This window comes from Drosophila biarmipes, chromosome 3R (assembly GCF_025231255.1).
Source record: "Drosophila biarmipes strain raj3 chromosome 3R, RU_DBia_V1.1, whole genome shotgun sequence".
Classification (NCBI taxonomy): domain Eukaryota; kingdom Metazoa; phylum Arthropoda; class Insecta; order Diptera; family Drosophilidae; genus Drosophila; species Drosophila biarmipes.
This window is the reverse complement of record NC_066616.1, coordinates 32,518,985-32,532,125: the sequence shown is the minus strand read 5'-3', so window position 1 is coordinate 32,532,125 and position 13,141 is coordinate 32,518,985. Positions and strand designations below refer to the sequence as shown.

Genomic DNA, 13,141 nt, shown 5'->3' with positions numbered 1-13,141 from the left:
ATCTATCAAACGTTGACTCGATTCTCGAATTCCCCTCCTAGTTTTTGCTGCTCAGAAGGGGGCTTGGGTTTCCTTCCGCGGTACCACAGGCAATCAGTCAAATGTGAAATACTGACAGCCACAAAAACTTGACTGCAGTGGCGGCGAGGCCAGTGGAAATGGATAGAGTGGTAGGGCTTACACTTAGAGGGCGGAACAGATGGATGATCCCAGGACCGAGAGAAGAGTTCCTTCTGAACAGTGCCAGCGGCAAGACGATAAGGTAATGGAATTTTAGCTACGGAAAACAACAACTCTGACAATAAAGCCAAGTGACACGGGCCCAGCAAGAGTTCTTAGTTTGTGTGGGTAGTTATGACACACGCACACGGATTCTGGGGGTGTCCACAGTAGGGTGACCCGAGTCCTCTTTATGGGTTTCGGATGGTAATTGTTTTATCATGAACTCTGATGGTATATTTACATCTAGGGTCCCATCTTGCGGGTTAGTTTTCTTCTCTGCCAGCGCTCTGCCGATACAAGCGGTATACAACACATAGGAAATACCTTAGGAGGTTACCAATGCTTAAAAGTCCCACCATTCTTGATAGTTTATAGTTTAAAAATGTAATAATGAATGATATATATATGATGTATTCAGGCATAACCCTTGGTGTAACCCCTTTTCCGCAAAAGGTTTTATTTTTACCCAAGTCGAGTCACCCTAGTGCACATACAGATGCCAAGACATGTGCAAAAGTGACTGACAAGCCACAAGCATTGTCCACACGTACAATGCTGTAATTGTGAAGGATGCCATCAAGTGGGGCATCCGCATCCTCGTCCTCATGCTCATCCCCCTCCTCATCCCCATCCCCATCCCCATCCTCGTCCGCGCTTCGTCCTGTGGATCAGCCGCCTCCACTCCCCCTTTTCCATCTCCGCATCTGTGGCCCTGCATGTGTGCAGTGTATTTTAAGCCCGAGCACTCAAAGCAAAAGTGTTTAAGCCAAAAAAGAGATAGTGACAGCAGGCAGGAGGCCTTCTGCTCATCCGCCTCCTCGTCTCCATCCTGCAGCGTCTCTGGTGACAGTTGACGGTCAAGTGGCCACTGGCAAGGACCCGAGACCGTGTTCCATGGTCCTAGCCGCGTCCTTTGACATTGTGTGTCATCAATTTTGAATTAATTTTAGCAATTTTCGCAGTTTTCTATCCGAAACTTTGCGCCCGCGCCGAGAAGGAGAAACTTTCTTAAATGAACTTTTTTCGCACTTGCCCTGCTGCCAAGAGTTGTTAATATTTTACGTGCACTTGCCACTCAATCCGGCCAGCCGAGGGCTAAGAGATCAGGCCAGGGGCGGCACAGGGGCCATAGACATTGGAATTTATGCGCCATTGAGTTGCTGTTGCTCAAAATGGCGAATGACAAATGGCAAATGGCGCATTCAGCAACAAATTGCGCGAACATGCTCAACTTGCATGCTCACGCGAACGAACAAAAACACGAGCGAGACAATTTTCCAACTATATTCAATGCGCACAATTAGAGTGAAGGCCCCCTGGAGGGGCAGGGAAAATGCCCCACGTTTTTCCGGCCCCCAACTTTTCATCCGCGGGCACTTGAGCAACTTGAGCACAAGTTGTCAGTGGAGAATGCGTTTTTGTTGCCCGGCAAACGCTGCACAGAACGCGCTGCACAAAGATGCCAAAATATGCTAAATGTGATAAAGCAAAGCCGAGATTGAAATAAAATTGCGGGGAAATGTAGCTAGTTTTCCTTTTGTTAAACTGGGTTCTTGAGATGAAATTTCAGCAAGCACATAAATTCTAGAAAAATAAACCATCAACTCTATAACTACTATTGAGTACTGAGGGATTCATCCAAAAAGTTTGGTCCTAAAGTATGCTAAAATTGATTTCCACACTCACCACTGGGCTGGAGCCCATTTTGACGTTCTTGGCCATGTCCATCATATCGAGGGCCACCCGCGCCATGCACTTGGCGTGATCCTCACAGTGGTCGGGCAGCCCGGAAACGGCCATGTACTTATCGCCAACCGTTTCCACCTGAAAGCACAGACATGCCAATGAGTCCTTTAGATTGGCCAAATTGAGAGGCGAGGTGGCCCGAAAAGGGACGGAATTGCATCGTTTTTGTGGCCAGGTAAAAGTGTAATTAAGTGGCCATTGCAGTTTGGCACGTCTGATGATGCCCAGATCCCTGCTGGCCAGCGCCTGCCTCTGAACTTTGACCCACCTTGTACACGTTCAGGTTGCGCTTGGAGTCGGTCAGAGCGTCGAATACCGTGTAGAGCTCGTTCAGCATTTTCACGATTTTCATGGCCCCCTCGGGATCCGTGTTGGCCGCGCAGTATTGGCCAAAGCCCACGATGCCGGAGAACATCAGCGTCACGGAGTCGTAGCTGTAGAACGGGGAAAGAAGTTTGCTTCCATAAATAAGCGGGCACAAATATGGCAAATTGTTTGCATTTGCCAGCATGTGGGGAGGGAGTGCACGGAGGAAAATTGGCAAAAATAAATGTTACCTTAAACAGAAAAATAAGCCAGGCATGTTTTTCCCGCTTTTCAGAGATAGGTTTGAAAATGTTATTTAAAGAAGTAAAAGAATTGGTACTCTTTAAGCCCAAATATTTCCCCCGATTTCCCATTGTGCACTTTCCCCATGAGGATACAGGTAAATTGACTTTTTCCTACCGTTTGGGCGCCACTGGACGCTGATGTCGTAGCTCATTGGCCACCGACTTTGGCAGCACCGAATAGAGCAGCCTGGGCAGGACATGCGGAGCAGGACAGGATGAAACGGCAGCAGAAAGAATGCAGGAGCAGAAACAGAAACATGGAAAAGTAATTTCAATTTCGCGCCTGAGAGAATTGCCGCCATTAAGGAGTCGGCGCTGTCATTTGTCATTTACCTGTCGGTCTTCTGCTTCTCGCTCTCCAGATCGCGGAAGGTCTGCTGCAGCTTGTCGGTGAGCATCTCCAGGTTCTTGGTGAGCTTGTACTCCGCCTCGAACTTCTCGGAGAGCAGCACCAAATCCCTGGCAGCGTCGTGCAGCGGCACATCCGAGATGTAGAGTCCCTTCCTGCGCGGAAAAAGAAAGGGGGACACATTCCACGTTCAACGGCGGGTTCAAAGATGAGGTGCGTGGGTGTAAAATGGAAAAATGACACGCATTTTGTTTTACTTAAGACTTTTTGAAATCGCCTGGCAGCAAATAGAAGCTGGGCGAATTGAAATACAGCAAAGAGGAAACATGTTTAATGTCACCCATAAATTTGGGCAGCTGAAGGCGCATTTGTTTCAATTTGAGTGCGTGTATAAAGCCTTAAGGTTGCCTAATGCCGCATTTAAGAGCTAATGTCTTTAATAGGGGCCTCATTTTACATTGCCCACTAACATTTTTAGAACCGCATATTTCCAGCATAAATCATTCCACCACAATCTGCCGGGGATTTATGAGCATTCAAAACATTTGGGCTTGTATCCCTGCCTTGAAAATCTCCCGGAATTCATACTCACTTGGTCAGATCGTCCAGATTCATGACACTGGGGTAGCACTGAAACAGTATCCGATCCGTTTCCGAAATGTACATCATTTGTCCCTATGGAGCACACAAAAGAATAGCCACTTATTTTCGGTATTTTCAGGGGGCGTAGGTAAAGCCGTTGCAATAAAATTGATTTTTATGCCGTACTCTGTGGCAGGCCAAGCATTAACTTTAATGCCCACTGGGCGGCTGTGCGTAAGGGTCCATTCGGATCCAGGGTTTTCATAACCGTTCCAGACGCTGTGATGGCCTGTTGGCCAATGCTCACCTTCAGTCTCAGAAAGCGCTGCTCGTGCCGGCTGCTCATGGCCCCCTGACGTGTCTGCAGGACGTAGATGGTGTTTATGTGGGACAGGATGTTCTCGAAGTTGAGCTCCAGGTGCGGCCGGATGGCCTCCACCACCTCTATCAGGGAGCAGTTCTCCTGGGCGACTCTGGAAGGGAAGCACAGAAAGTAACAGTAGAGAAATAAAAAATCTGTTTGCAGAATAAGCTAAATCTCTCAAAAAAGTGTTTAAAAGTATGCTATAGGTTATGAGTGCATCATGTAATCATACCCAAATATGAAGTTATTGTTCTCATTGCATACTTTTGGGCATATATTTCAGAGGATCTAGAAACTTCCATAATTTTTGTACATTTTGAATGACAAAATTCTGTGGCATGAAACATATTTCTTCCAGTGCACGAGTAACTGAAAGGAGAGCGGCAAATCTGAGCGCCTCACTTAGGTGGATGGCCCCGACCATCTAGCTAATGGGCACTAATCGCAAACAATGGCTCACAAGTAAATGGCGACTGTAAACTGAAAACCGCCAGCAAGGACTCACCTGGGAATTACTCGGGACACAGCCTTGCCGGCCTGAACGATTTTCATCTGCCTATCGAACATCAGGTGGAAGGGGAACACCTTGCAGAATGTGGCGGGCGATATGAGTGGAGCTGTGGAGAGTCCCGAGGACAGGTCAGCATTTGCATCCGGATTAGCCGGGCAATTAGTCTGAGAGCACACACTCACCTTCGCAGAGGAATTCCATGTCATCGGGCACCTCGTCCTTCTTGGCGACCACCTGCGACTTGGCCGCCACGTTGATCTCCCGTATCAGGAACTGCACGTGGTCGTACCGCTCGATGTCGTCGCTTTTGTTCTTCAGCAGTCGCAAGCACTTCTGCTCCTTGTCGCCATCGGAATCGAAGCTGTCCTGGGCAATCGGGCATGTGTTTAGCGCTATAGGGGGTTCTGAAAAGTATAAGATATACAAAATAGAGTACAAGGCTTAAACTACAAAGGTTGAAAAAATTAAAGGAATAACACATTTTAAAAACATTTTAAAATTTATATTGAATAGAAAAGGTCAGAAATAGGTCAAATTGTGAGTCCCGTGAAGTTAGTTTGTTAATTACCCTAACTAATCTAATAAATGTGGGCTCGACTCAAAGCCATGCACTTTTATGTGATTTTAATTCGATAAATTGTTCAGAATATTCCATGTATTTTAATTTGAAAGCCTGTCAGTTTCCCGGTACCTAATTGTATAAAAATAATTGCATTTTATTTCACAAAAATGGCTTCTAGCTCCTAAATAATACATTTCGCCACGAGCGAACGTATACTGCCAGCCAAAAAAAACAAAGCCAAACAAAGCCATCAAATTGTATTAAAATCAGAGCAATGTCACAAAGTTTTCTCGTTGTTATATACGTGGGCGGCACAAATAAATGAATAAATAAATGCCGGGCAGTCGATACAATTTACATTTATTGTCATTCCAGCTCTGTGAATTCCACAATATGTTAATCGCAGCGACTGCTTTTTCTGGCTTTTTGTTACCTGTCTCGCTGGCAATCTGTTGGCCGTCGTTGTTGTTGTTCACGTTGACGGGGTTGCCGTTGCTGGCCACGGGCATTCCATTATTGCCGCTGCCATTGCTGCCATTGTGATTATTGTTTCGCTCGGCGTCCGTCGAAGGAGCCAGGACCACCGTGGCCGATCCCGTCGTCGTCGTCGTGGTGGCATCGGTGGCCGTGGAGTCCTCCTGCAGTTCCTGATTTTCCCGGGCGATGGCCCGCTCCTTCTCGGCCTCGTCGATGGGCTCTCCCTTGCGCTTGACAATGTCGATTTCCACCTCGACGCCATGCAGCTTGGATGCAACGGCCTGTGAGCGGGAGATACAAGATGCAACCGATATAGGGCCGCGCGGAGGCGTCAATGGGTCCCCGGTGGGGCATCGCAATGGGACTGGCCATGCACGTATATCTCACCTTGACGATGCCGATGACTATGTGCTCGAGGCCGGGCCGTTCCGAGTAGTAGTGGAGCAGCAGCTCGCCATCCTTCTCCGTGCAGCGGAAGGAGGGGGCCCGCATGCCGGGGTACAGGGTGCCCAGGTGGTCGTGCAGGGCGTCCAGGTTCTGATTGATGCACAGGGAGAAAAAGTCCGAAAATAATAAATCAGAGGGTTGAAAAAGGGTGAGTTAGTGATATAGATAAGATACGAGAATATTTATTTAAGAAAATATTAACAATTTAAGAGACTTCTTAACCATATAATTCTATAAAGGTTTTAGCAGATTAGTACTTGTAGTACTTCAAATATTTTAAATTAAAAAATTAAAACATCAATAAAATGTAAGGACTGTTTTTATAATAGCACTCCACTTTCAAGGAACAGAAAGCGTATCTTTTAACGTGTTGCATAGTTTGGTATAAAAACCTATTTAATGAATATATTAAAAAAATCTGAAATATTTTTTAAAAATCATGATGACCGAGGAGTTCAGGTATTCGTTGTCTGTGGTATTTGTTCTCTGTGTGGGGCCTGTTGTTGTTGATGTTGCGGTGGTGATGGTGCAGACGAAAAAATTCAATTTCATTTTTCATTATGACAAAGGATTCGAGGAGCATTTGCGGTGAAAAATGTGGAAAATTGAAAATAAATCGAATGTGAGTGCAACAAAAGGCGTCGAGGGAAATGGGTTACGGTCTGGGCTTGAGTGGGCGATGTGTGCGCTCAAGCAAAATACTTAATGCTTATCAATGATGGCGAATGTCGAACTCGATGAAGCTGAGACTGGGATGCTGGGAAGCTGGCAAACTGGGGAACTACCAAGGGAGCAGCATGAAAAATGACTTGAAAGTCGATTGGCCAATGCAATTGTGCCGCAGATGCACGGTAGATGAGTGTGAAATGGCCTTCAATTAAGTTGACTGTGGTCTGTGTGGTAAATAAAGCTGGAAGTACCTGGAGGAAGTCCCGTGGCGTGGCCCCCAGCACTTGCAGGATCTTGTCGTAGCCCGAGTCCTGGCAGAACTCGAAGAAGGTCTTGCCGAAGAGCTCCAGGATGTCGTCTGCGGGAATATCTTTAAGGATGAAAAAGAGCCCCCCACATTAAGGAGTGACCCACATATGCTTGCTCACTACTTACTGAGTATCTCGACAGCTGCTCCAATTAGGTTGTATGTTATTTCGTCGTCGTAAATTTGTCGCACCAGAAACTGCCCCTCCATGCTGACCATGGCCTTTTTCCTGAATTCCGAGGCGAGCCGGTCCAAAAATAAGCAGCCATCAAAATCGAGTCCGGCGAAACCGCAGAGTGAAATGACAGCGAAGGGTTTTCCCGACAAAAAACCGGGGAGGGGAAAAAGAGAAAGTGGCAAATACATTAATTTTAATTAAATTGCTTCTGTGCTCGTGAATTTATGAGTGAGTGGCTGGCATTCCTCGGTGCTGTGTGGGTTTGTGTGCTTTTCGGCGACCAGCTGCCCATATGGCGGTCACTTTATACGCTCCTCCATATTTATGTTTTTAATTAAGCAATGAAGACAAAATAAAGCCCTTCAAATGAGAATTCTGAGTCAGCCCTAAAATGCGGCGAGGGTTTCAGCTTTCCTTTTCGTTGGGGGTTTTGAAAATGCGTTGCTCTTTGTGTACTTTCAGGGTTTTGTGAAGTGAAATATGAAAATAGAACTTAGAAGCCCTGCCTTTTATTAATTTAAAAAGTGCAGAATAAAAAAAGTCTTTATTAATTAATATTTCTTTATACATTTGTTCTTAAAATGCACTTTGCTAAGTGGAGAACTATTTGAAGCACAGCATTCTAATTACAATTAATTTTACCCATTTCCACAAAATCTAGAAAATAATTATCACCTAAATTAAAGCCAGGGAAAGTCTTTTGCAATGTGTGCACTTCCGTTTGGCTTTTCATGCTTTTCTAATTTCTCTGCTTTCTGCTCTTAAATAAAACCAGCTTATACTGATAGTTAAGTCCATTTTCGGCAATAAAATCCTTTCAATTTCCCTCAAAAGTTAACAGGATTTTGGGTAAGTATTTTATATTCCTCGCAGAAACTTGGCTGCGATTTGCATTGAATAACAATAATAGGGAAAAAGAAAAGCCGTCGGTGGCCCGTTGCCATTTCCCTTTGTGAACATCGTGCAAATCGACTTTATTATTTAATAGAACTTGCGCCAAGCTGTTACCAAAACAAATTGAATACAACGTGCCGGCACAGTGAAAGTAACCGGGAGAAAGTCGGCGAAAAGCGCCAACGTTGCAGAATTGAACATGAAAATCGTGTGGGTGGGGCGAAGTAAGGGGGGATTGGGTGAGTCGGAGAAAAAAAGTAATAGAAAAGTAGATTTTGTACGTGCGAAAGTTTTTCCATTTTCCCTACGCAAAACTTCTGATTTCTCGAGCCAAAGTGGGCGTGGCATCGCAGGTGAGCGAAGGCGACGTCGAAGGCGACGGCGACGGCGGTGGAAAAGTGTGGTATTTCATTATTGCTCATTTCAAATGCGAAATGCTGCTGGGTTGCAGAATGTGTCAGCAGCTGTCGCTGAAATGTGAGAGGTATTTGCACCTTCAACAAGATTGAGTTGTTGCAGCAGCAAACATTTAATATCGCAATTTCCCCGCCAGCCAACACACGTACTTATTTTAAATTGTGGGATCTGATTTTAATTTCCTGGGCTGCCAGCGGACATCGAAGGGGAACAGGAGCCTGTGGGAAAAGCCGGCGAGCCTGGCAGCCAAGAAAGCGTAGGAAATTCCTGCATATTACACACCAAAATGGAAATTGATTTTCGCCCTGCAATTTAATATTCTATGAAATATACTGCTTGCGGTTGAGTGAGGGTGGCTCGAAATTAAACCAAGATTTATGGCGAGTGCATGCATAAATTTTGCGAGCACGGGCCTTAAAGCCTGTCTTCAAATGGCCAGTGAACTGGAAGAGAGATTGCACTTCGGAGCCTGCTCATTTAATAAATTCCGGTTTCATTTAATTGCTCGGCAGCCGAGGTGAGAAGCTTCGCCATCATCTGCAGGCGGTTGCCCCCCTTTAATGGCATCCTATCTGCTATCTGCTATCTGCTCGCAATTTAATTTCATAAAGTCAACACTCTGGCGGCAAAATGTCTATCATTTTTATTGTGCCAGCAAGGCAGCATTTTGTGCCGTAAATTGAATTATGCTGCACGTTTTGGCCCGGCTTACCTGCCCGGCCAGCACTGCTTATGATTGATTTTTATTGATTTAAATGTGCGTGTCTTGTGTGAGTGAGCTGTCTGTCTGAGTTTCGCCGGATTCGCCTTTTGATCGACAACTTAATTGAAAAAGTTAATGTGCGTGGAGAAGGCCTGCGACTCGGGCACGTTTTTTCCAGTCCTGTTCCTAATGCAATTTGTCATTAAATCCCGGGGCGCACAGTAAAAAAGTTTGCCATTAAATTTGGCACATTTGCGGCAGCATAAGCGCCAATTAAAGCGAGCTGTAAAAATTAATTACTCACACACGCCGGCAATTTATGGCTCCTTGTTCTCCCGCTGGATGTTGCGTATACGCCGCGTCGGCCTGCCAAATGCAAGGCGACACTTAGTGGCTTCCTCCGCCAGCGCTTTCATTACAAATTCAATTTCCGCCGTTGGCCAGGCCAAGCAGCCATCCAGCCATCCAGCCAGCCCCTTTAAACTCATTTAAATATTGTTTACTCGGTGACAACGACAGGCGGCCGAAACTAAGTGGCTTAATCTGCGAAAACGGCCAAAGAGCCGGGGAGTCAGGCCCAAGAAATATGAAAACATTTCGCGCCTAAGTAGCTTAGGCCAACGCCCAAGTGTTTTTGTTTCCCCGCGACTGTTGGTTTAAGTTTCACGCGCACTGCCTTTCCGGATCGAAAGTGTATATACACGGGGTCTATATATATCCTGTGTACACACCTCCCAGCAGGCCACTGCTTTGGTTTTGGTAGCTCTCGCGTGCAAATATTATTATTTAATATGCCAATCGCAGAGCCATTCGCAGCCCACGTTCTGTGTGGATGTGGATGTGGGTGGATGCGATGTGGATGCGGATGAGGCTGCCGATGAAAAATCCCCGGCCGGTATGCTCAGCCCGTGGAAAATACGCACCACTGACACGCTCCCTAACTCTCACCCTCCCCGCCCTCGAACTTTCCCCCTCTTCCCAGGCATTTCCCCACATGACTCTCACTTTTTATGGCAGGGCATTAAATCGCTTTATTATGAACTACTTGTTGACTTTTGGCAGCTGAAACTTTAAGTTGGCTCAGCCTTCGGGGGAGGGGAGAGCTGAAGGCCCGACCGCAAAGTGTGTAAAATCCATAATCAATCAGCTAATTCGAGTCCGAGTCAGACTTTCCGTGCGGTCGGGCGAGGAATCCCTAATGAGTTCGTTACGAGGAGATGAGGATGAGCCCCCATCTAATTGTGGTTCCTCGTTTCGCAGTCTTCGACTTAACAAATCAGCCCGCAGCTGTTCCTGACGTGCACCGTAAAAGTTGGGCTCTGGATGTGGGTTGCACATGCAAGCTTCGCACAGTGGAGGTCAGAACTAAAGGAGAGCAGTTTATTCGTTTAAAAATCAGTAGCTGAAAGAAATGTCTAAAAGTGTGCATTACAAAATAGAAACATCCTTCTTGAAAGCGAATTTATAAGAATTCTGTATTTAAAAACAACTGTTGCATACTTTTGCACTCATGTTTAAAATATTTCCTAGCTTCTTAGAACAAAAACTTTTATAAAAATTTATGCTGCATACTTTTTGACACCTTTCGAAAAATATAAAATCAAATTAATTGAAATATTCAAAGCCTTGACACTACATCTTGCACCTCCACTGTTTGTGTGTGCTCATTCGCCCACAGAAAATACTTTACACACATCTGAACCAACTTAAACTAACCGACATTAGTGCATTTTCTTGGCAGGCACTTAGCCGAAGAGCAAATGGAGAGAAGTCGCAGGAACCCATCCACCCGACCTTGCAGCGAGGTGCGAAAGGATTCCCGACGTACATGGCCGTAATGTGCCTTACTCGGTCTAATGATGCCAGCTAAATGCCTGCACTCAGTCGATAGGGTATGCCGCAGTCAGCCTCAGACTTTGGCCAACTTGCATTCGCATTTCGTAGCTGCAACCAAACGACCGCCAAGAAAGGAAAAGAACAAGAGTGGGGCAGCCCAGAAACGGAAACGAAATAAGGTTAAAAGCCACTTAAGACTCGGGCAAGTTAATGTGGCACATAACTCAAGTGAGTCACATGTTTTATTGTGCGCACACACAAGCGCCGAGAGGATGCAGCCGAGTTGGGCCAGGGTCAAGTCGAATTAGCCAAGAGCATCGCTTTAATCGAATGCCAGCGGCGGGAAATTAACATCGAAATTACAGCCATTCCACAAGGGACAGACCCCTATAACCAAACTGGCCTTTGCATGGGGGAATATGTGGCCAAAGAGGCCTTAGTTGCAGGGAGAAAAATAGTTCTTGCCCTGGAAATATTACCTATACTTAATGACAACCCAAAATGAGAGATTTTTTAGCTTTAATAATAATTATTTTAAATAAATTGAAGTTTAAGAATACCATTCTGTTTAAATATTGCCTCCACTACAACAGCGGATGCTTTGTTTTTCAGGATCAATTAAATGGGCTTTAAGGAGGTTTTTTTTAATACATTTCCATGCAAGAAATCAAAACATATGCATTTTTTAATGGATCCTATCTCAACCTTAAGTAAACCATTTTAGCCGGGAGTGCCTTTCCAAGAGCTTTGTTATTTTGGGTTGTTGGTACAGCCAATAGATGACCCACTCCGGTTATGTTTTTTTCTGTGTGTGCCTAGGCCTGTGTGTGCTTGTGGTAATCCCCGAGGCGTGTTATTCAAATCAGGAAGAAGGCAGTGGAAGCCAATTCCCTGGTTTTGCGGGTACCGGAAGATCCGCCCAGGGGGTGGGGATCCCACTTACTTTCCGGGGGATTCTGGGAGGGCCTCCAGCGCGCTGTCTCGTGTGTATTTGTATGCGATTAGCGCTAAACCGCTGCCAAGCGGTTCACATGCAGACGTGATGTACCTCGTTAATGACGAAGGACTGGGATCTCATCATCATTGTCACGGCCATTGCCATTGGCAAGTCGATTTGGCCGGGATTAGCATTTTCAGTGTCGTCGAGCTGCGGCCGTGGCCATGGGGCGTATGATTAACCTTTAATGCAGCCTCGAGTGTGTGTCGCACACCTCGTGACAAAGGAGGGAAGCAGGGAAAGGAGCAGCCGAGGTGGTCAGCACTTTTGGCCAGGCCCATTAATAACTGTCCATATGCAGGCACAAAGCGCCTACGATTTTTCTCTTCCTTTTCTGGCTTTTCCCTGGTCATTTATTACGGCCCGCCATCGATTGACTGCCCCCGGCCACTTCCATTTGCTTTTTATCTACGCATGCACTGTGACATCTCGAAATTAGGACATCATTAGCAACTGTCGATGCCGCCGAGGAAGCGCCCTGATAAATGCCGGCCATCCCATTCCACCGAGCCCATCTCTCACTGGGGAATTTGCGGTCGACAGCCGCCCCACTGCGCCCCTGGTTTTTCCGATTTTCCGATTTCGGTGTGGTGTTTGCAGCGGGGAAAGCTGAAAAAATTAAGCCTCCTGCGAGCCCTTAACACAATTAGTTTTTAAAGCTGCCCTAAGGTGGAATTACGGGAAATTAACGTTATTGTATTCCGATTTCATTCCCGTTTGAACGCTCTCCTCTTCTGAATGGGCTCTAATTGGTGTATATTGTATGCAGGGGAAAAATGTGCGGCTTACATATTTATGTTATGCGAAAATGTAATGGGAGTTTAACGGGCTTATCTCTAAATAATGTATTTCCAAGTTATGCAGTGGTTGTTCCTTCGTAACATGGATTAAAGATGACCTACAGCCTAAAGAAAAACAGTTTTGAACAGGCCTCAACCTAAGCAATCGATCACCATAAAGTTGTAGTAGATATAAAAAAATTAAAATATCATAATACAAATATTTGAAAAATCTGACTAAAAATACAATTGAAGTCTTGAATGTCAGTTGATTTGGAATTCTATTACGAATTCAACAAGGTATCAAACTCTATATTTAGAGTTTTGTGTGCCTAGCTATGGCTAAAATAGTGATTTATTATTGGAGAAATTCAGTAACTTTTTTTACAAAAATTGTATAATCTAAAAGATGCTATTTTTCAAATTATTTTTTTTTCATACATTAAAAATGCCTTAACAAGATCCAAATGGTATGAAACTCTGTATTTTG

General features: G+C 45.4%; 1 protein-coding gene across 2 annotated transcripts in view; it reads right to left on the bottom strand.

The window, feature by feature from the left end:
• The window catches only part of LOC108025358 (guanylate cyclase soluble subunit beta-1), a 48,376-nt gene that overhangs the window by 24,576 nt on the left and 10,659 nt on the right, over positions 1 to 13,141 (bottom strand). For both annotated transcript variants that reach the window (XM_017095818.3, XM_044092310.2), the window contains exons 4-15: positions 6,976 to 7,076; positions 6,792 to 6,910; positions 5,812 to 5,961; positions 5,381 to 5,705; positions 4,568 to 4,789; positions 4,380 to 4,491; positions 3,818 to 3,983; positions 3,521 to 3,603; positions 2,913 to 3,083; positions 2,695 to 2,766; positions 2,237 to 2,402; positions 1,909 to 2,046 (exon numbers count right to left, since the gene is read on the bottom strand). In XM_017095818.3, the coding sequence (XP_016951307.1) occupies positions 1,909 to 2,046; positions 2,237 to 2,402; positions 2,695 to 2,766; positions 2,913 to 3,083; positions 3,521 to 3,603; positions 3,818 to 3,983; positions 4,380 to 4,491; positions 4,568 to 4,789; positions 5,381 to 5,705; positions 5,812 to 5,961; positions 6,792 to 6,910; positions 6,976 to 7,076 (1,825 nt within the window). The remainder of the gene's footprint in view (positions 1 to 1,908; positions 2,047 to 2,236; positions 2,403 to 2,694; positions 2,767 to 2,912; positions 3,084 to 3,520; positions 3,604 to 3,817; positions 3,984 to 4,379; positions 4,492 to 4,567; positions 4,790 to 5,380; positions 5,706 to 5,811; positions 5,962 to 6,791; positions 6,911 to 6,975; positions 7,077 to 13,141) is intronic.